Source organism: Erithacus rubecula (genome assembly GCF_903797595.1).
Source record: "Erithacus rubecula genome assembly, chromosome: 9".
In the NCBI taxonomy this organism is placed as follows: domain Eukaryota; kingdom Metazoa; phylum Chordata; class Aves; order Passeriformes; family Muscicapidae; genus Erithacus; species Erithacus rubecula.
Genome location: NC_136660.1, coordinates 2,758,638 through 2,778,678, shown reverse-complemented (window position 1 = coordinate 2,778,678; position 20,041 = coordinate 2,758,638). Strand labels below are relative to the sequence as shown.

The window sequence follows — 20,041 nt, the reverse complement described above, 5'->3', positions numbered from 1 at the left end:
GGGCAGAGGTTGGATGGGATATAGGCCTTCCATCACACACATCCCTGTCTCCCATTGCTACAAAGGAAAAGCACTTTTTTGGCTTTGAGAGGTGCTGGCAGTGCCTTGATACCCCCAAAACTGCAAACCTGGCAGCATCTCACCGCCCCCTCTCTGTCCCAATCCCTTACTCTGGCCACCAGGAGATGATGGAAGGATCAGCCTGGTGGGGGGTGCTGGATGCTGGGGGTCCCCGAGACGACGGGGGCTGCGTGTCAGGGGGACAGTGGCTGTGTTTAGGGGATGCTGCGGGCGGGGCGTTCCTAAGAGGACAGAGGCTGTTTTGGGGGGATGCTGCGTGCCGAGGGTCCCGGGGGTGTCCCGGCGGTGCCGGGGGGCGGTGCAGGGGGCGTGTCCCGGAGCGGGGGGCGGTCCCGGACGCCCCTCGGCCCCATCCCGGTGCCCGCCCCGGTCCCTCCCCCGCCGAGGCGCCGGCGGTCGGCGCGGCCGCGGGGCTGCGCTCCCGCCACCGCTCCCGCCGCCCCCATGGGGCGCCCGACGGCGCGGCCGGCCCGGCGCGGGAGCTGAGCCCGGAGCGCCCCAGGTACCGTATCCCCTCCGAGACCGGGCATCCCGCCTCTCCGGGCCGGGCATTCTTCCCCCGAACCCCGGGACTGGGTGTTCTCCCCCTCCAGCCGCCGGGACCGGGCATCCTGCCGAGCTCCGCGCCCCATCCCCGGTCCCGGGCATCCCCCCGCCATCCCGGGGCCGGGAATTACCGACCCCCGGGATCCCTCTCATCTCCTCCCGGGGTGATGGGGGCTCGTTTCCCGGCCCTTTGCATCCCAACCCCTCCGGGCACCCGGGGAGCTTCTTGGGCGGGGGTATGTCCCCCCCAAGCCAGGGCAGGGAGGACAATGGGGGGAGGTTTGTTTTGCCCCTGAAGCACAGCTCCCGCAGCGTGGCCATGAGGTGCCCCAGCCGTGGCCAGGAGGGTTTATCCGGAGCCAACGCTGCGCTTCAAACCTCTGGAAAATAGACGGATCGCTACTTTTGAGGCCCAGCATGCGCCCCGCGGATGGCATCCTTCCACCTTTCCTGCCTTTGCAGTTGCGTTTCTTATTGCAAAGGGGCTTTTCTGTCCCTCTTTTGGCCTGGAAGCCAGTCCCACCGGGCTGGGAGCCCAGCTCCCGGCTGTGCCTGCTGCTGCGGCTCGAGTGCCCCAGAGTGAGTTTTGGGATTTGCGTCTCTTGGCTGTGCCCCCCTTGCACCCCTAAAAACCGCCTGGGGAGCAAGCTCTGGAAGCGGGGAGGTGCGGGACGGCTGGGGGATGAAGATGGAGGAGGAAGAGGAGCAGATGTAGCCGAGGTCTGGGGTTTGGCTCCCGCTTTGGGAGCACGAGAGGAGCGGGAAGACCGGGATGCGCAGAGCACCCGTGTGCGACCCGGGCACCCTCGCTGCCGGAGAGGATGTCCTGGCAGCAAGGCTGAGCTCCTGCCCTGCTCCTCGGGGCTGCAAACTTCCAGAAACCTCATCCAGGCTGCGTTTCCGATGGCTGCCGGACTTTTCCGGACCTGCTTCCCTGCCCTTTCCCCGGTGCATCCTCTTAGTGCTGGCTGAGCGAACACCCCCTCGTCTTCCCTGGCCGTGGCACCCCTCACATCCCGAGCTGCGCTCCGGTTGTTTTTCCCCGCCTGGATGGGGGAAAACAGCGGGTTTTGGGGTGGCTGGGTTGGGAGCAGGCAGGCATTGCCTGAGGAGGAGGCAGACAGGCAGCGGTGGTGGGACATTTCCTTCCTGGAAGGCAGGAAGTGATTTATATCTTTGCACGGAGCCTAAAAATAACGGACAGGTCTCTGTTGTGAGCAAAACTCCCCCGGGATTTTCTTGATTTTTGCTTTAATTTGTGAAGAGAGCGGGGCGGGGGAGAGGTGATCTGAGAGCTCCGAGTCCTCCTGCATCCCAAAGCGCGGTGCTGGCGTGCATAAGGTGCTGCTTGTCCTGGGAAAGGTGTGGTCTGCAGCGCTTCCCGGCGTGGAAAAGCGGCCCCGTGTAAAAGGAGCCGTCCCGTTGTTCCGGCAGCCTTCCCCCCGTTGGGAGGGGAGCCGTGGTTAGCTATGAATAGCGCAAAATCACAGCCCTCGCCTTCCCAAAACGCCCCGGCCGGCTCCGCGTGGCGCTGGGTTGTTCTGGGGGGAGGGCAGCCCGAGTTCCCCACTCTTGGGGACACCCCGCTCCCCGCTGGCATCCGGAGCGGGGTCACACGGCAGAGCCTCCGGCGGGGAGCAGCTTGGCACATCTGCTTTGGGTGTGGGGCTGTGGCGCTTCCTGGCAGCCTGGGCAACTGCTTGGCGTGGGACAAAAGCTTTGCCCACAGGTCACTGGTTTCTTTGGAGATGCCCTCAACCTTTATCTTCGTGTTTTACGGCTTTTCATTTTGGTGGGTTTTTTTTGGGTTTTTTTTTTTTTTTTTTTGTGCTGCTGGAAGGAAACCCTTCAAGCCAGAATACTCACAGACCTTGAAACCACGGGCAGAGAGGTGACGGCAGCGCTTCCGAGTCAGGGCTTTGTTCCTCTTTCCTCTGCTGCTCATTGATGAAACCCCCTTAACTCAGCAGCAAGCAGCCCAAGCATCTCCTGCCTGCCCAAAACCCAGCACCTCAAGGATGGGTGGGATGTGTCAGGGAAACTGCCAGCGGGTCTTGGAATTTGGGGAGTGTGAGGCAGGAGTCACAGGTGGGTCCTTGCAAAACCCCGGGATCACTGAGTGGTTTGGAAGGGACCTTAAAAGTCATCTCATTCCAACCCCTGCCATGGGCAAGGGCACCTCCCACCAGCCCAGGTTGCTCCAAGCCCCATCCAACACTTCCAGGAATGTAATTCCTCCCAGGCTGTGCTTAGCAAGGCAGGTTAATAACACTGATTAATAATGCAAGCCAGGTTTGTGAAGAAAGGCTGCAGCCTGGATACCATTCCAAATGGATACTAGCACCCTCCTCATGGTGGGGAGCAGGTTGGCATCCCCATTTTTGGGGGGGCTTCTTTTCTCCTCCACTCCCTGCCTCAAAAAGCTTTCTCTGGCTTCAGGGAGAGGAGTTTTAAATAAAAAGCAACTAAAGGCAAGTTTGTCACATGAAGGATGGGGATGTGGCACTTGTTTTTCTGCCAAAAGACAGGAGCATGTTGGGGAGGGGGTGTGAAATGCCTGATCCTTGTTCTTCTGGATGCTCCTGCTTGGATGTGAGGGCAGGCATCCCACTGATCCTTCCCTGTGGTGCTCAGCAGGTGCTGGTGGGGGGATCAGCAGCACCAATCCCAGCCTGACTGGGAGATACCTCCAGACTTTCTAGGAAATGCTGTTTATTTAGTTATGTTTTTGGCCATCACCACCATCTCTCTGAGGAGCTTGTGAGGATGGAGGGCAGCCACTTTTGCTCCTTTAAAGGTATTAATAAATCGGTCAAGGCTTGTAAAAGCAGAGCTGGCTGCTGCAAAGTTGCCTTTCCAGGGCCTTTTCCTGCCTGTGGCAAAGAACTTTTAGATGGATTTGAGGCATTTTGATAATAGATCAGTGGGTGGACAACATGTTCCAAATCATCTGCAGCTTAATGTGTTATTTCTCACCTTTATTTTTTGTTTTATTGTGTGTTTTTGAGAAGCTGGGCTGCTTCCTTCCGGCATCACCTGGAACAACAGGAGCCCTGTTCCCATGCAGCCTTTGCTCTGGGATGCCTCCCAGCACAGGCAGGCTGCCCCAGAGAAGATGTTTGTGTGTTGTTTAATTTAATTTTTTTGGAAAAGAGGGTTAAAGAGCACGCTGGGGTCGGGGGCTGAGCGTTTCCTCCAGGCTCTGGTGATGCCCCTCTGGCTGCCCTGGAGTTTCCTGCTGGCTTGCCGTGTTTCCTGCCTCCCTGCTTGCCTCAGCACTGCTCTAGGAATACCCCTGGCTCCCTCAGGGATGCATCCATGCCAACTCCATGCTGAAAAGCCACGGGGGCTGCCCCACACCGAGGAAGGATGGATGCATTAAGAGGATGCTGCCACTGCTGCCTCTTCTCCCCAAAGAGCTTTGCTTTTCATTTAGAAGAGCTTTAAAGGCTATAAAATATCTGAGGATGCACGGAAGGAGATTTATTTGATTTATTTCCTGCTGACAATGAGGAGGCCAGGCAAGTGCACGCTTCCTCCTCGGCGTGGTGGCCGGGGCAGATGCATCCTGCAGCTGCAGCCCAGCCACCTCCCACTATATTTAGTCCATTGTTTGCTGCAGCTTTGAGTCCTCTCCAGGTCCCTGGGTGTGGGAATAACCCCTGTGCCTGGTGGAGGGGGAGAGGAGAGGTGGGAAGGGGGAGGGCTGAGCGTTGATGCAGCATCGTGGCTTCTGTGGGAGTGGCTGCAGGATCTGTTGGGATGCTCAAGTGGAATTCTTGGGATGCTCCTGGTGGCTCCTCTGGCATTCCCTGTCCAGGCTTGGCAGAGCTGAATATGTTGAGACAGAGTCTGGAGGAGAAGGGTAGCACTTCTGCCTTGCCCATCTGGAGGCACAGCTTTTTCATTAAGCAGCAAGAATAATTAATCAGCAGTGCTTTGAATTTCAGTGAAACACCTGGAGAGGAACACTGCTGGCTTGTTTGGTGGGATCCTTGTGCAGGGTGTTGGTTCCTTTGGCAGCTGGGGAGGAAAATGGGCTCTTTGTTCAGGAACCTTGGCCACAACTGATCTCAGGCTTGGCTTTGGGGTCTGTGAAGGGATGAGCGGCCGGCTGGGGGAATATTTTCTGGGGCTTGTCCCCTAAAAAGAAGGACAAGGTGCAGATGGGATGCTGTGCAGGGGGATGTTGTCTCTGCATCCTCTCTCTCCTAGGAAAGAAATACTATGTAGTGAAAGGGAAGGGATGCTCAGAATCAAGCCACCCCAGCTGATGGCTAATGCCATCATAAAATCCATGTGGTTTGCTTCCCAGCTTCCTAACCTGGAGTTGTAGAATCCCAGAGTGATTTGGGGTGGGAAGGACCTTAGAGATCATCTGCCATGAGCAGGGACACCTTCCACTAGACCAGGCTGCTCCAAGCTCCATCTAGCCTTGAACACTTTGAGGGCCAAGGCATCCACAGCTTCTCTGGGTGTCCTTTTCCAGTGCAGGAACTTATCATAGTGTTTGCTAAACTGTGGCCAGTGATGGGGGAAAAAAATGATATTTGGGCTAGTCCAGAACCCTTTGGTGGGCTGGTCCTGGCCAGGCTGGGCCATGGGCTCCTGTTTCTCTCAGCTGGACTGTGATGGTGACTTTATGGCATCTCTTCCCATTGCAGCCACCAGCAATATTTGGGAAAGTTTTCAGCCAAGATAATTTCATCTTTTTCCTGTGGTAGGGTTTTGCTTCCTTAACCCATCCCAGTTTGTGTCCCAGCTTGCAGAGTGTGCACTTGGGGGTGTGTGTGTGTGTGTGTGTGTGTGTAAATCCTCCTGCTCCCGTCAGATGCAGCAATACCAGTAAATAGCTGCTCCCATATGGATAACACAGCACTTCCCTCTTCCTGTGGCTTTTTAGAGCAGTTCCCATGGCTTCCCTGAGAACCCACTCTGGGTAATTTCGGTACTTTTCTTGCTTGGTTTTGCCTGCCCAGCCTAAGCAGGGAGTGGGGGAAGAAGCTGAGATGTGATTTCCTCTCTCCATTCATTTTGTGGTTTGAAAGACAATTTCCAAATCTGCCCGGCGTCTTTCATGCCTGTTATTTCTTGGCGTGGTTTGTCAGGAAAAGAAAATATCCCTGGGGGTTTTAGGGTGAAGGTGGATGTCTGTGGGGAAGGGAGAAAAGACAAAGGAAATACAGAAACTGCCTGCCTCAAAACTGGGGGGTGGAATCTCCATCCTCCAACGTGGGGATGGCTGGAGCAAATCCAGAGGGATTGATCCAGCCCACTGTTGAAAAGATGCACCCATTCTGAGCAAGATTAGGGAGAAAAAACCATCCTGGCTGGGTGCCCCATTCCTGCTTGCTGCCTGAGCTCTCCAAAGCCACGAGTGCTTGCTCTGAAACACTCTAAACCTCCCCATATATTTTTTCTTCGCTTTATTTTTGCCCTCTCGGTGTTTATGTGAAAGAAACACTCAAGAGGACTTGGAGAAGCTGCACTGGCCTGAAACAGCTGGTTTTGTTCCCCCCCCCACCCCCGGCTCTAGTGTGTAAAAGAAACCAGGCTGCCTAATGGTGCAGAAAATTCACAGTAGAGCAACAAGTTTTCCTCGGAGCAGGGAAGGAAGAGGATGGGGAGGAGGGGAAAATGTGTGCACAGTCGTCTAGAAATAGCACATTTTCCTCAGGCTTTACCCCCGCCACTCGAGGCATTTGCAGCTGCTGGGGGGCATCACATTCTCTGGGATTGCAGCAGGGATGGATCCTGTGCTGCCTTACAGGCAGCAGGAGCAGCTGCAGCAGGATTTGTAGGGCTGGGTTAAAGCCATTCCCGCTATTCCCAGCGCTATTCCGAGCAGGTACTGTGTGCTGCCAGGGTTATTCCCATGCACCACAAAGGAGGTTTTACTGGGGACCAGCTCGTTAGGAGTGGGCAGAGTGGGGGGTTTTTTTTGTCTTTTCCAGGCTTCCCTTTGGCCGTGTGTCTCTGTTGGGAAGCCAGGATCCGGCCCTGGCTGGCGCAGACAGTCGGCTCATTGTCCCAGCCCGCTGGAGTGTGGCGGGATGCTCCTGGCCGCCGCCAGCCCTGCCCCTTTGGATTCCATCCTCGTTCAGGGATGAGCTCCCAGGGGCTGCTTTCGGGGTCCCTGCCTGCCCTGGGTGCTCTCCCCACTGCTCCAAAGCAGCTTCCAGACTGGCACACACAAACCTGCTCCAGGCATGCTCCTACACCAGGAATTAGCAAATATCCAGCAACATGTGCTCTCTGTTCAGTTTTCCATGTGGGGAGGGATTCTGGAGTGGTTTATGGGTGCTGGGAAAGCAGAGGACGAGTTCAGGCTGTGCTGTGCCACGTGCTGACTCAGCAGATTTTTAGGGACCTGATCCAGCATTTCACCCTTTATTTCCCCTCCCTGCTCCTTCCTCAGCCTTACTTTCACCTCCCCATGGAGCAAGCTGCATGGCAGGCAGGAAAAAAGCCTTTTGTGGGAGCGGGGAGGGAAAGGGCTGGCTTAGCATTCCTTCCCTGGCCGGCTGTCAGCAGGGGGGTTGCCTGGGATTTTCCCCGTACTAAATCAGGAAAAATAAATCCCTCTTCCCTTTTTTTTTTTGTTTGTTTTGGTTACTTTTCCCCCCTTTCCTCCCTGCTGCTGCCTGCCCATCGTGGCACAGCTGCCCACGGGTGATGGGTACCACGGCCAGCGCGGCACAGCAGGCGGTCTCGGCATCCCAGCTGGAGAGCCGGGCGCCAGGAGACGGCAGCATGGAGGACCAGCACTCCCTCAGCATCCACTCCTTCCAGACCCTGGGGCTCCACAACAGCAAGGCCAAGTCCATCATCACCAACAAAGTGGCGCCCGTGGTCATCACGTAAGTCCTCGGCAGTTTCTGGAATCCTGGGTTTCTCCACCCTCTTCTCTAAATGTTGGGATTTGATTTGATATTTTTTATTTTTTATTTTTTTTTCCTTTACCCACCCTGCGTGTGGCTCTTGCAGGTACAACTGCAGGGAGGAGTTCCAGATCCACGATGACCTGCTGAAGGCCAACTACACGGTGGGACGCATTTCTGAGGCCACGCTGGAGCACTACCTGGTGCAGGTGAGCATCTCTGCCACCAATTTCATTTCACCCTGGGCTATGGGGGCCTCAGGAATTTGAAGAAAAATCCACTTTTACACTCAGCTGTGTTGAAATCCCACCTTGTGCTCAAATCTGCTGATGCCCCACCTTCTCTCTCCTGGTGTTTTGCAGGGGAAATACTTCATGGTCAGGGATGTATATGGAAAATTAGATGTTTTGAACACTACTGGCAGCTGTGGCGCTCCCAATTTCCGTCAGGCCAAGGGAGGCTATGCCGTGTTTGGGATGGGGCAGCCCAGCCTCAACGGCTTCAAGCTGGTGCTGCAGAAGCTGCAGAGAGAAGGCCACAAGGTTGGTGGGAGGCTGGGGGATTGGGGTGGGGAAAAAAAGCCAGGAGAGGTTTTTAGACACGTATCTATTTGCAGGAATGCGTCTTCTTCTGCGTCCGCGAGGAGCCCGTGGTGTTCCTGCGGCTGGAGGGGGATTTTGTGTCCTACACCCCGCGGGGCAGGGAGAACCTGCACGAGAACCTGCAGCGCCTGCAGCGGGGCGTGGGGGCCGAGAGCCTGGAGCTGGCCATCCGCAAGGAGGTGGGATGGGCTGGGGAAGGAAGGGGAGCACCTCCCTCTGGGTGAGCGGAGAGCAGAGCGGGCTGTGACGGGATTTTCCCCCGTCCAGATCCGCGATTTCGCGCAGCTGAGCGAGGGTGTCTACTACGTGTACAACGACATCGAGCGGCTGCGGGACGAGCCCCACGCCGTGCGGGTGCAGGGGGACGAGGACATCCAGGTCACCGGCGAGGTCTACCGCAGGCCTGTCTTCCTCCAGCCCTCCTACAGGTCCTTCCCTCCTCCTCCTCCTTGTGTTGTGGGGGTGCAGCCCCTCCATGGTCCCATCCTAAGGAGGGCTGTTCCCATCCCGGCAGGTACCACCGGCTGCCCCTGCCCGTCGAGGGAGCCCCTTTGGAGGAGCAGTTTGATGCTTTCATCCACTTCCTCAGGGTGAGCTGAGGCAAAGCATCTGATCCATGGGCCTTCCTCGGGGTGGGATTTGCTCCTGTGCTGTGTTAGCATCTTCTGGTTTTCCTGAATTCTGCCTGTTAGAGGATGCCTGTGCCTGCAGATCCCGCTCCCCCTGCTGTAGGATCCTGTTGGAGAAGTTGTTCATCCCTGCCCCTGGCTAGAAATTACCATCCCTGGCCACCTCCAGGCAGCTCTTCTCTAAGTGGCTTTGGCAGGAATGATCTGCCATTGGTGCAAAGGGTTCTGGAAGATGATTGGGGTTGGGGATGAGTGGTGGGAGCATCTCCAGTGGGGTGGGCAGGCTGGTGGGTGAAGAGAGCACTGGGCAGGGGAATGCAGTGGTTGGGCCACTCATTCCTGTCCTGCTCCCTGCACTCCATCTCCTGAGCAAAAGGGAGGTGCCACCCCGCCCTCCATGCTTGAGCGTGGCTGCCACCTCCATCCCAGCCACTGATGGGGCAGGCCTGGCTCTCCTGGAAGCTGTTGGGCTCTCCATCCATCCATCACCCACCCACCCACCCATCCCTGTGTCCCTCCCTCCTAGGAGAGCCCCAGCCTGCTGCTGCGGGACCCCGGCAGACCCCCGCCCGCGCTGCTCTTCGGCTGCCAGACCGGCGTGGGCAGGACCAACCTGGGCATGGCCATGGGCACCCTGCTCCTCCACCACCACCGAGGAGCTGCCCTGAAGCCTGAGTAAGCACAGCAGCCCCCAGAGCAGGATTGTGGGGATGCCCTTTCCCTCTAGGGCTGGTTTGATTTCCTCTTTCTCCCGCTGCAGCTTCCCCCACTTGCCTAAGACATCTCCTAAGGACAGGCTCAGGGTCATCCAGACTTTCATGGAGATGGTCCCCAAAGGGCAGCAGATAGTGGAGGAGGTAAGGGGGTGCTGGTGAACCCTCCAGCAGGGTGGCTGGGAGGGAAGCATGGAGTTTCCCCCCCAAATCCAAGACTTATGGAACAATTTCCTGCTTGCTCCTCCTGAGGTGGATGGTGCCATTGCCTCCTGCTCGGAGATGCACGACATGAAGGAAGCCATCTATGAGTACAAGAAGAAGCTGGAAGGGATTGGGGAGGACTATCAGATCCAGGTAATCAGAGGATTGCTCGGATGCGAGCCGTCGGCTGGGGAAATTTATTGAGCTGTTTTTGCGCCACGATAGAAGAATGTAAATTCTGGAAACTCAAAGCTTCCTGTGAGCTGGAGATTTCCCAGCAATGTGAAGCCTGGAAGGTTGTGAAGTATCTCTTTTTTCTCCCCCAGTTGTTTTAAAAGGCATAAAATGGAGCAGGCAGGGGTTGGGGGAAAAGCAGGCTGGTTTGGGCTTTGCTACTGCTTCTGCTGGATGACCTCGGGGGCAAATAATATCCTGTGTCCTGATTTCATCAGCTCTAAAATCGGAAAATCAATATCAGCCTGGATGGTAAAAGTCCTTGGGAGCTGGGAGGGATCACTGCAAATACAGTCACTCAAGGTCAGGCTTTTCTAGTTGTTGATTTATGTTTTTTCCTGTTGTTTTGAAGAGCCATCAGGGTGGCTTTCCATGCTGGAAAGCTGTGGTATTCCCTGCCCAACCAGGGGGGCTCCTCACCAGGTGATGGAGGAAGGATGGATGCTCAGGTGGAAGTGCTGCTTGATCCTAGTTTCTTTGGAGATTAATTTTTCCATTTAAATGTTGAACATGGAGTGGAAGTGGCAGAGCTAGTTGTGAAGGGTGATCTCAAACCAGGTGCACTGTGGCAAAAATAACCAACAAACCATGAAAATTATCAAGCAACAGGAAAAGAAGGCATTTACTGTCACTTTTTTGATGCTTAGTGGCAAATCCCAAATTTCATACTCCCCTTTTTGGGTGGATTTGATGCTGCTCATGTGCTGGCAGATCCTCTTGCATAGCAGGGGAATGTTGGGCATGGGACAGGGGATTTTCCCTGTTTGCCTTGAAGCCTTTCCCTGACTTTTGCCTGTTGGAGAAGGCTTCTCTGTGTCATCCTGGACTCCTGGAAAACAAACGACTGGGGGACTGCTGTAAATAAGTCTCAAGGAGTGTTTATTTGAAGTCTTTGTGGAGCAAGAGCAGGTTTAAACAGTGGCAAGGGGCCAGGAAAATGTGCTGGGGGCACATGGAGGGTGAGGAGGGGAGTCAGTCATTAGAAAACCAGCCTCGACTTCTTTGTGCTGGAGTAGAGTGGGTGAGCCTGGGTGGTTCTGGGGGGAGGAGGGGCTTTTGTGGGCATGGAGGAATGATGTCTGTGGGTTTCTGCCTGGGTTTGGGGGCAGAAATGGAGATTTAAGCGGGATGTGCTTTATGTGGGATGGAGGTGCAGGTGAATCCTGGTGTGGGATGCTGAGCTACCAGAATCCCACAATACCTGGCTTTTCATGGCTGAAACAAGAAGATCATTCCCCTTTCTACCCACAGCCTCTTTAAGGGGGATGTTAGGAGTTTTGCCTTGGGTGAGAGTACTGGGATGGATTTTATTGCAGAAACCCAAGTGCTCGGGAAGCAGCAGCGCTCTGCTCTCGGTGCTGCCGGCAAACCTGGCAGGGCTCCATCCCCACAGGCTTTGTTTTGAGTTTCCAGAGCAAATCCCACTGCCTTTCCTCTTGATAAATGACTGCAGGCCGGATTTCTCTTGTGGAGAACAAGTAAATATTCATGAGTCAGCCGTGTAATGTCAGGGATGAGCAAACCCCGCTCGCCGAGCTGACCCCGGACACAGCCCTGTTGTTTTGTAGGGTTTTCCATCCTAGCCTGGAAAATGAGTTCCAACAGGCTCTCTGGGGATGTTTGTGGGTGCCATGCTGGGTGTTCCTAACTGGTGCCAGGTTGATTTGTTGGATGGGATGCTCAGAGGTACAAACCCCCCTCCCCGAGGTTTCTGAATTATGGAAAATCCCGGGGGTGTGAGTTTCCTCCCTGGGAGGGGATAGCTGTGATGGAAAATATGTCTGGATTGTGGAGGTGATGATAAAAGAGGAGGAGGAGGAGGAGAGCTTGGTGGAAACATAGGCACCAGGATGCTTCTGGATGTGGAAAGGGGAGACACTTGGAAATGAAGGATATTGCAGGGTGTGTGGCTGGAATAGGGGCCCTCTCTCCTTAGGGATGGCACTGCCTGAGCGTTTCATCCAAAGGCCGTGGAGATGGCTGGAATGGGGTCAGGACCTTGCATTTTCCAGACCCATCCCCTCGGGTTTGAATCTCCCAGGTGGACAGTGTGTCCATGTGACAGCATGGACTGGTTGGAACTGCTCCCAGTGTGTGCTGAGGGGAAGCTGTTATTTCGAGCTGAAATGTGAATTGATGCCTTTGAGCACCATTTAATATGGGAAACTGGAAATACTTCATTAAAAACAACCAAAATAATTAATCCAAAGTGTCTTTTTTTCCCAGTCTCCTGCTCTGCTGGGGGCTGCTGCACTGAGCAGATTCCCTGTCCTTTGCTTCCAGGGGAGCAGCACCAAAGAGTATTTCCTCCAGAGGACTCTGCAGAGCCTCGAACGCTATTTCTACTTGATTGCTTTCAACTACTACCTTCACGAGCAGGTAAAACCCACCAGAACAACCCAATCCCTGAGCTCTTTCTTCCTGCTCTGTCATGTGGTGGGCGGGCAGAGGGTTCCCCCTTGGAGTTTTCCAAGCAGGTTGTGTCAGGGGGAGCAGAGCCCAGGCTGATGGTGCGTCCCCCCGCCGGCAGTACCCCCTGGGCTTTGCCCTCAGCTTCAGCAGGTGGATGTGCCGGCACCCGGAGCTGTACCGGCTGCAGGCGGGCGCCAACTGCGCGGAGCTCACCGTCAGCGCCGAGCTCGTCACCAAGGGCACACGGGTGCTGGTGAGTGGGCAGAGCTGGGAGTGGCACCTTCACAGAGGTGGGGAGGGGTGGGACAAGCTGAGGGTTTGCCTGTTGTTGTGGGTACTGCTGGTGCTAGATGGGTTTAAAGTCCCTTCCAACCCAGGTGAAGGGTAAATGTGTGGCCAGAGGGTAAAGGTTGCTTTGGTGTTCCAAATCTCAGTTTTTATCTAGGTAGGAAAGGCTTGGCTCCTCCCCCTGGGTGGAGCATCTCCCAGTGGGATGATGTAATTTTATCAGTCAGTGGAACTCAATGGCCCATTGACAGAAGATATCCCCTGGAGGAAAGATGGTTGTGGAAAAGATAAAGAACATTACCCCACCTGTTTTTCAACAGCTGGTCCATTAGCAGAGGATATCTCTCACAGAGATAAGGATCACCGCCCCACCTGGTTTTGGCAGATGGTGATAGAATACATAATTTAATTTTGGGTACATCTTTACATTGTAACCTAGGACAAGCATCCACCTGGATGTCTGCCCATCCATCCTGGGCAGCACCTCCGTGGTTTCTGGGTGGGATGAAGGAGGCTGGGGTTGGTTCTTTGAGCTGCAAGAAGAGCGTGTCCCACCTTGGAAACGCAGCCGTGGGACTTTGAGCCAGGGATGCTGCTGTTGGAAAAATCTGGGGGCTTGTCCTGAGCAGGATCCATGAGTTGTGGAGTGCTGAGGGTGGGAAGGGGCATCCCTATCCTGGACACTGCTCTGTTCCAGGTGGCAGATGAGCGCTTCTGCCCGGACGTGCTGAGCACTGCCAAGGAGATGAATGTGGCCAACTTCCGACGGGTGCCCAAAATGCCCGTCTACGGCACGGCACAGCCCAGCTCCAAGGTGAGGGACACCATCCCCCACCGGGCAGGGACCCCACATCAGGCTCCCAACCCCCCCATCACCCTTACCCACCCTTTCCTCAGAGCCTGGGCAGCGTCCTGAGGTACCTGACGGATGCCAAGAGGAAACATTCCCGCATTGTCTGGATCAACCTGCGGGAGGAAGCGGTGCTGGAAGGGAACGAGCAGATCTACACGCTGCGGGAGCCTGGGCTCCTGGAGGAGCTGATCCCTGTGCCTGCTGCCTCGCCCCAGCAGCTGGAGGTGAGCTCTGGGAGGTGCTGGATGCTGTGGAGGTTCTCAGGAACCTTCATGAGTGATTTTGATAGTTCTCACCCTCTGGAGCTGCTGGTTTTGTTTTCCTTTGGGAGCAAGGGTGCAAAGCAGAGATTTACCCTGGAAGAATTTGTAGCATGCCTAGAGAGCAAGGGTAAAGGGCATCTGGGGAAAGGGGAGTGGATGTTCCCAGCTGGATTTCCACGGGAGGCAGGCAGTGGAGGAGCTTGGCTGCCAGCAGCAGCATGGCTGCATGGAGGAGCTGGTGGGAAATCATGCTCCTGGGGCTCCCATCAAAGCACAGAGGGACCTGGGCAGAACAGTGAGCAGAACCTGGTGTGGGGTTTGGGGTGTTCTGCATCAAAAAACATTGATTAAATCCTGCTAAAATTAGGAGGGTTGGGTGTTACAGCGAGGATTTCTCCCTTCTCTGCAGAAACTGGAGGCTGCCCTGAAGGGGGACCTGCTGAAATGCCAGAAGTGGCTGGAGGTGTACCTGGAGGCAGAGAAGCAGATGAAGATGTTCAAGAGCTGCCTGACCACGCAGGAGATCTTCAGCCAGCAGAAGAATTCCTGCCAGGGACTCACCTACCGCCGCATCCCCATCCCTGACTTCTGTGCTCCCAAGGAGCAGGTACCCCAGGGAGGGGATGGTGCTGCTGCCTCCATCCCTCAGGCTGTGCAGGAATGTCACTTGGATGCTCAGTGCTGGTGGGGTGCTTGCCAGGGCAGGGGGGGATCCCCAGGAGATGTTGCATGCAGAGGCTGTGTGCCTTCAGGTGGGAAAGGATGGATCTGGCAGCAAGAAATCTGGGATTTCAACCTGGAGGCTGTAGGACAAAGGAAACCACACGGTGAGGGTGTCCTGCATCCCTAAAAACCCACTGGTTTCATCCTGGCAGGACTTTGACCAGCTGCTGGAGGCCATGAAGAGTGCCCTGGCTGAGGATTCAGGGGCAGCCTTTGTCTTCAACTGCTGCAGTGGCCGGGGCAGGACCACCACAGCCATGGTCATTGCTGTCCTCACCCTCTGGCACTTCAATGTGAGTACAGGGGGCTGCAAGAACCCCTGGTGGGGTTCCTGGGGTAGCTCTGGAGAGCCCTTGGTGGCTGTGTCACAGCCAGAGGGTTGAAAGGAGTGTGGGCAGGGTGGGGGTGGACATCTGGGTGTTATTATTTGCTGTGCCTGACTCTCAGTGTGTTCCAGAAGTGTGGGTGAATCCCTGGTGGGCCTTTACCCTCTTGCTGAGAGCTCCCACTCCATGATGAAGGGTTAAGGGTGGGGGAGATCATGGAATCATGGAATGGGTTGGGTTGGAAGGAACCTTAAAGCTCATCCAGGTCAACCCCCTGCCATGGGCAGGAACACCTTCCACTGCCCCAGGCTGCTCCAAGCCCTGCCCAACCTGGCCTTGGACACTGCCAGGGGCATCCATAGCTTCTCTGGGCATCCTGTGCCAAGGCCTGGAACAGTCCTCTGTCTGTCCAGACATGTGGACAGGGGTAAAATTTTCATGTTCTGTGCCTGGCAGCAGCAGGGTGGGGGATGCTGAGGGTCCTGGTGGGCTGGGCACATTTTTTGTGCAGCCCATAATGACCCAGTCCCCTCTGGCCACCCCAGGGCATCCCTGAGATGAGTGAGGAGGAAATTGTGAGTGTGCCTGATGCCAAGTACACCAAGGGGGAGTTTGAGGTGAGTCCTGGGGTTCCAGGGTGGGTCCTGGATAAATCCCATGTTTGGAGGGGCTGGATCCCCTCCTGGGCAGTGGGATGAGGCAGGTGATGCTCTGCTGCTCCTTCCCGTGCTGCAGGTGGTGATGAAGGTGGTGCAGCTCCTCCCTGATGGTCACCAGATGAAGAAGGAGGTGGACATGGCCCTGGACACAGTCAGTGAGACCATGACCCCCATGCACTACCACCTGAGGGAAATCATCATCTGCACCTACCGCCAGGTGAGACCCTCTTCCTCCAGCCTGCTCTGGGGGTCACAGATCTCCTTTGGGGGGTCACAGATCTCATTTTGGGGTCACAGATGTCCTTTGGGGTTCACAGATCTTCTGGGGGTCACAGATCTCCTTTGGGGGTCACAGATCTCCTTTGGGGGTCTCAGATCTCCTTCTGGGGGCTTGGGTACAATTTTAGGCATCCTGGCTGCTCTCAGGACCTGTGTTGGGTCATCCTGGGTAGTCCAGGCTCTGATTTGAGCCTTCCCAAACCTGTGATTTGCTCCCCAAAAGGTTGGATTTTCTCATATCTTCCCCTAAAATGTCCCTTTTTCCTGCTAAAATTGTTTATATTCCCTAAAATTATCAGGTTCTCTCAGAAAATCTTTCCTCCCCCAACACTTTTCAGCTCCACTAAATAGCTCTATTTAGCCCCATTTTCCCTGTAAAAAAAAAAAAAATTGGTTTCCCATGAAAATTATGGATTTTCACTTCAAAGTTTTAATTATATATATATTTAAGACTATTGTTGATGCTCTTTGTACCAGCTTTTTAGGTATGATAGTTGGTGGTTGTTTGAAACTTTATCACTTACTTTTATTTTTGGGTTTTTTAATTTTGGTAAAGTAAGAAATATACAGAAAAACAGTTAAGCTGTGAGGGAATGAGCCAGCAGAGGGCAGGGCTGGTCTGTCCCTCTCCACTCCCAGCCCCAAAATCTCCTCAGAAGAAAAAAAAAAATTATTATTTCAATTTCTGTTGTCACCAGAGCTTTTACTTCCCTTTTTCCTGCTCCATCCATCCCATTTGATTTGGCTTGGTCCTGAGCAAATGCTTTCATTTTAATTTTTTGTTGTTGTTTTTTCCACAGTGTTGAGCTTGGAAAAAAGAATGGTGGGAATTGTTGGGGTTTTGGGAGCCTGATGGGAGATGCTTTTCAGGATTTGGGCAAACAGAAGGGAAGGAAAAGGTGTTTTGGGGACTTGGTTTGGTTTGTTCCAACCTCTTCCCACTCCTAACTGAGAGGAAAAAATAGGAAAATGTAGGAAAATATAAATAATGGATTAAAGATGCGTGATAGAATATATAAGAGGTAAATAATAAGATAATAGAAGAAAAATAAATAGGATAATAGAATAAAATGAGAAGTAGCAGGGTAATACAAGAAAATTGGATAATAGAAGAAAATGAAGTAGAATAATAAAATAAAATGATAAGTAACAGAAGAGAAAGAAATAATAGAATAACAATAAATAATAGGATAAAAAATAAATAGGATAATATCAAACATGGTAAATAATAGGATAATAGAATAAAAAATAATTAGGGTAACACACTACCAGGATAAATTGCAGGATAATAGGATTTGCTCTCTACAAATACTGGCACACACTGGTGGAGGAGACACATTTTCCCGAGGGGTGAGCTGGAGGAATTGCTGCTTTTTGGGATGATCTGTGGGATCAGAGCTCTGATTAGTACTTATTAATTATTAATTAGTATTTATTAATTAGTACTTATTAATTATTAATAGTACTTATTAATTCCTAGAAAGGTCAGCATGCAGGGCTTAAAAAAATTGTAATAATAGTCCTAATAAAAATTTCATACTCTATCCAATATCTGTGTAATTACACATGATATCTCATAAAGCAACAAATGCAAATAATGAATGCATGAACATTATAGGATACATAAAACCTATAAAATATGTATGTATAAAATGTATAAAAGAGATATTTATAATTTATATATATCTAAAATAGTGGTGGGAGATGTGATGGCCACCAGCCTCAGAGCTTCTCTTCCCTCTGGAAACAGAGGCTGAATCCAGGTGGGAACACTTTCCAGGGAGATGTTTTTTCTGTGGGGGAAGAGCTTTAGAGACCAGGAACTCATGGTTTGGGGTGCAGTTTACACTTGGCTGTCTATTCCTGCTCCTACCCCCCACATTTAGTTATTTTTGAGCTCTGGGAATGTTGTTAGCTGCTGGAATCCACAAGGAAATGAGAGCCTGGAAGGAGCGGGATGGATGGATCTGCTCATTTTTGTTTCCACAGCTTTCCTCTCTCCCCATGCCCTTCCCACAGCTTCTCCCAGGCTGTGGCTGGGGCTGGGATGCAGGAGCTCCCCTGGGATGCTCTCCCAGCCCGGGTGCCTGAGCCAGGCTGGTGTTCCCTGCAGGCAAAGTCGGGCAAGGACGAGCGGGAGACGCGGATGCTGCAGCTGAGGAGCCTGCAGTACCTGGAGCGCTACATCTTCCTCATCCTCTTCAACTCCTACCTGCACCTGGAGAAAAAGGACTCCTGGCAGAGGCCCTTCAGCCTCTGGATGCGTGAGGTGAGGCTTTCCCTGGCTCAGCCTCGTGTTTACAGGGATTTCCTGGGAAGCAGGCAGCTGTCTTAACTCATATCTGATTTCTGGGCTTGTTGGGGCTCCCTTTGCTCCTTGGGTTGGTGGCTCTCATGGAAAACCACTGGAGATGGATGGCATCCCACCATATGGATGGGGAGCTCTCCTATTCCCAATCCTGCTCTTTTCCCCTGGTTTGAGTTTCCCAGGGGTTTTGTTGATGTTGCAGCATCCACAGCACCAGCCAAACCTGCCTGGCCAGGAGAGGTGGCACAGGGGATGGGAGGTCTGGGAGGATGGGATGTGGCATTAGATATCCAAAGGGATCAGGAACCAGCTGGAAAAATGGAACAAGGGGCCAGTGAGCCACCCTAAACAATGCTTAAGAAATGGGGGGCCAGTGAGAGACCCTAAATGATCCTTATGGAATGGGGGAAAGCTGGGTAAGAGACCCTAAATTACCCATATTTCCTACTCAGGGGGGATGTAGGTGCTGGATTTATTTGGAATGCACTTATTTGAAAGGGAGTTTGGGGGGGCTGTAAATTTCCCTGGAAAAAAGGTTTTGGAGGTGGTGCAAGTGGTGTGGGGGGCACAGGGATGTGTGTGCTTCTGCATGAAAGGAGAGTCGGGGAGCAGAAGGGGAAGCTGGGGATATGGCAATTTGAACAATAATAATAATAATTTTATTTATTTAAATTTAAATTTTATTGTTGTTTTAAAAAATGCTGCACCCTTTACTGCTGAATCTTTTGGGGCTGCATCTTTTAAAACAGCACTTTTGGGGCTGCACTCTTTAGTGCTGCACCTTTTGGGGCTTCACCTATTAAAGCAGCACTTTTGGGGCTGCAGCCTTTAGTGCTGCAACTTTTGGGGCTGCACCTTTTAAAGCAGCACTTTTTGGGGCTGTGTTTCCAGTGCCTGGATTTACATCTGTCCCTTGCTTTGCTGGATCATTTTTTAATGCAGCATCTTTCTTTTGGTGCTGTCTCTTTAGTGCTGCCCCTTTTAATGCCACATCTCCCACTTGTGGTGTTTATATCCCTCCCCTTCCCACCTCCTTAGTCTGATGGAGGGGAGGGAAAAACACCCAACCTGTGGATACAAGGAGCCTTTGACCCCCGGGGCGCCCCTTCCCGCTGCATAATCCCTGAGTTTTTAGCACAAACAAGGCACCATTGTAGCTTTTTGGCAGGAGGGTGCCAAAGCCAACAAACCCTGTGATGGCTGACCCCAGCAGCAAGGAAGAGGCTTAGAAAATGGATAAACTGGGGCTGGGGACAGGCTGGGGGAGCTGAAGGGGGTGATAACCAGCATGGGGGGGATGCTGAGGATCTTTACCCCGGAGGTGGCAAAAACATCCCTGGAGTGGGAGGGGGATTCAATCTCTTTTTTCCCCCCCTCTGTTTCCAGGTGGCAGCAGTGGCTGGGGTCTACGAGGTGCTGAACCAGCTGGGGTTCCCTGAGCTGGAGAGCCTGGAGGGCAAAGCCCTGTGCACGCTGCGGGGCCGCTGGCAGGAGCAGGGGGCCACGTCCCGTCCCTTCCGCGGGGACTTCATGTAGGGCCAGGCAGGGGGGAACCCCTGGGGTGGGGAAGAGCAAAAAAAAAAAAAAAAAACAAAAGAAAACAAAAAAAAGACTGTTTTCCCCAAATCTGGGGGTGTGGGGAGGGAGGGGTGAGCCTCAAAGCTGCCGTAGGATGGGAGGATTTCTGGGGTTCTTTTGGCCGCAATAAAAAATATTGTAAGTTAAAAATTGAGACCTTCCTCACTTTTCTCCCTGAGGCAATGCAGCACTGGCACAAATTTATCTATTTATACACACAGAGGTGCTTTAATGTGCATAAACACAAATATACATGCCTATACACACACATATATATATATATATATATATATATATATATATATATATATATATAATTATATATTTATGGCTCCATGTACACTTGCAGCCAGAATTAGGACTCAGAGAAATCCCAGTCACTTCAAACCTGGGTATTTTTAAGGCTTGGGCTTATTTGTTGGTTCTTCCCAACATTTTTCAGTTGTGGGTGCAGCTGTGGTA

At 53.2% G+C, this 20,041-nt stretch overlaps 1 protein-coding gene across 2 annotated transcripts; it reads left to right on the top strand.

Moving 5' to 3' along the window:
* The first annotated feature begins 436 nt into the window (after positions 1-436).
* On the top strand, positions 437-19,729 carry PALD1 (phosphatase domain containing paladin 1). Of its 2 annotated transcripts, XM_079312129.1 has the most exons (20): positions 437-583; positions 7,290-7,487; positions 7,615-7,717; positions 7,871-8,050; positions 8,125-8,289; positions 8,378-8,538; positions 8,625-8,700; positions 9,266-9,414; positions 9,500-9,596; positions 9,705-9,809; positions 12,174-12,269; positions 12,421-12,555; positions 13,288-13,404; positions 13,488-13,667; positions 14,116-14,313; positions 14,582-14,722; positions 15,301-15,372; positions 15,491-15,631; positions 17,807-17,962; positions 19,388-19,729. In XM_079312129.1, exons 2-20 carry the CDS (start codon positions 7,303-7,305, stop codon positions 19,535-19,537), a joined length of 2,607 nt encoding a protein of 868 aa, XP_079168255.1. In that variant the 5' UTR covers positions 437-583; positions 7,290-7,302; the 3' UTR covers positions 19,538-19,729. The 2 variants fall into 2 exon arrangements, with proteins under 2 accessions (XP_079168255.1, XP_079168256.1); XM_079312130.1 differs by lacking the exon at positions 12,421-12,555 and having other exon boundaries at positions 19,388-19,554.
* The last annotated feature ends 312 nt before the right edge of the window (positions 19,730-20,041 follow it).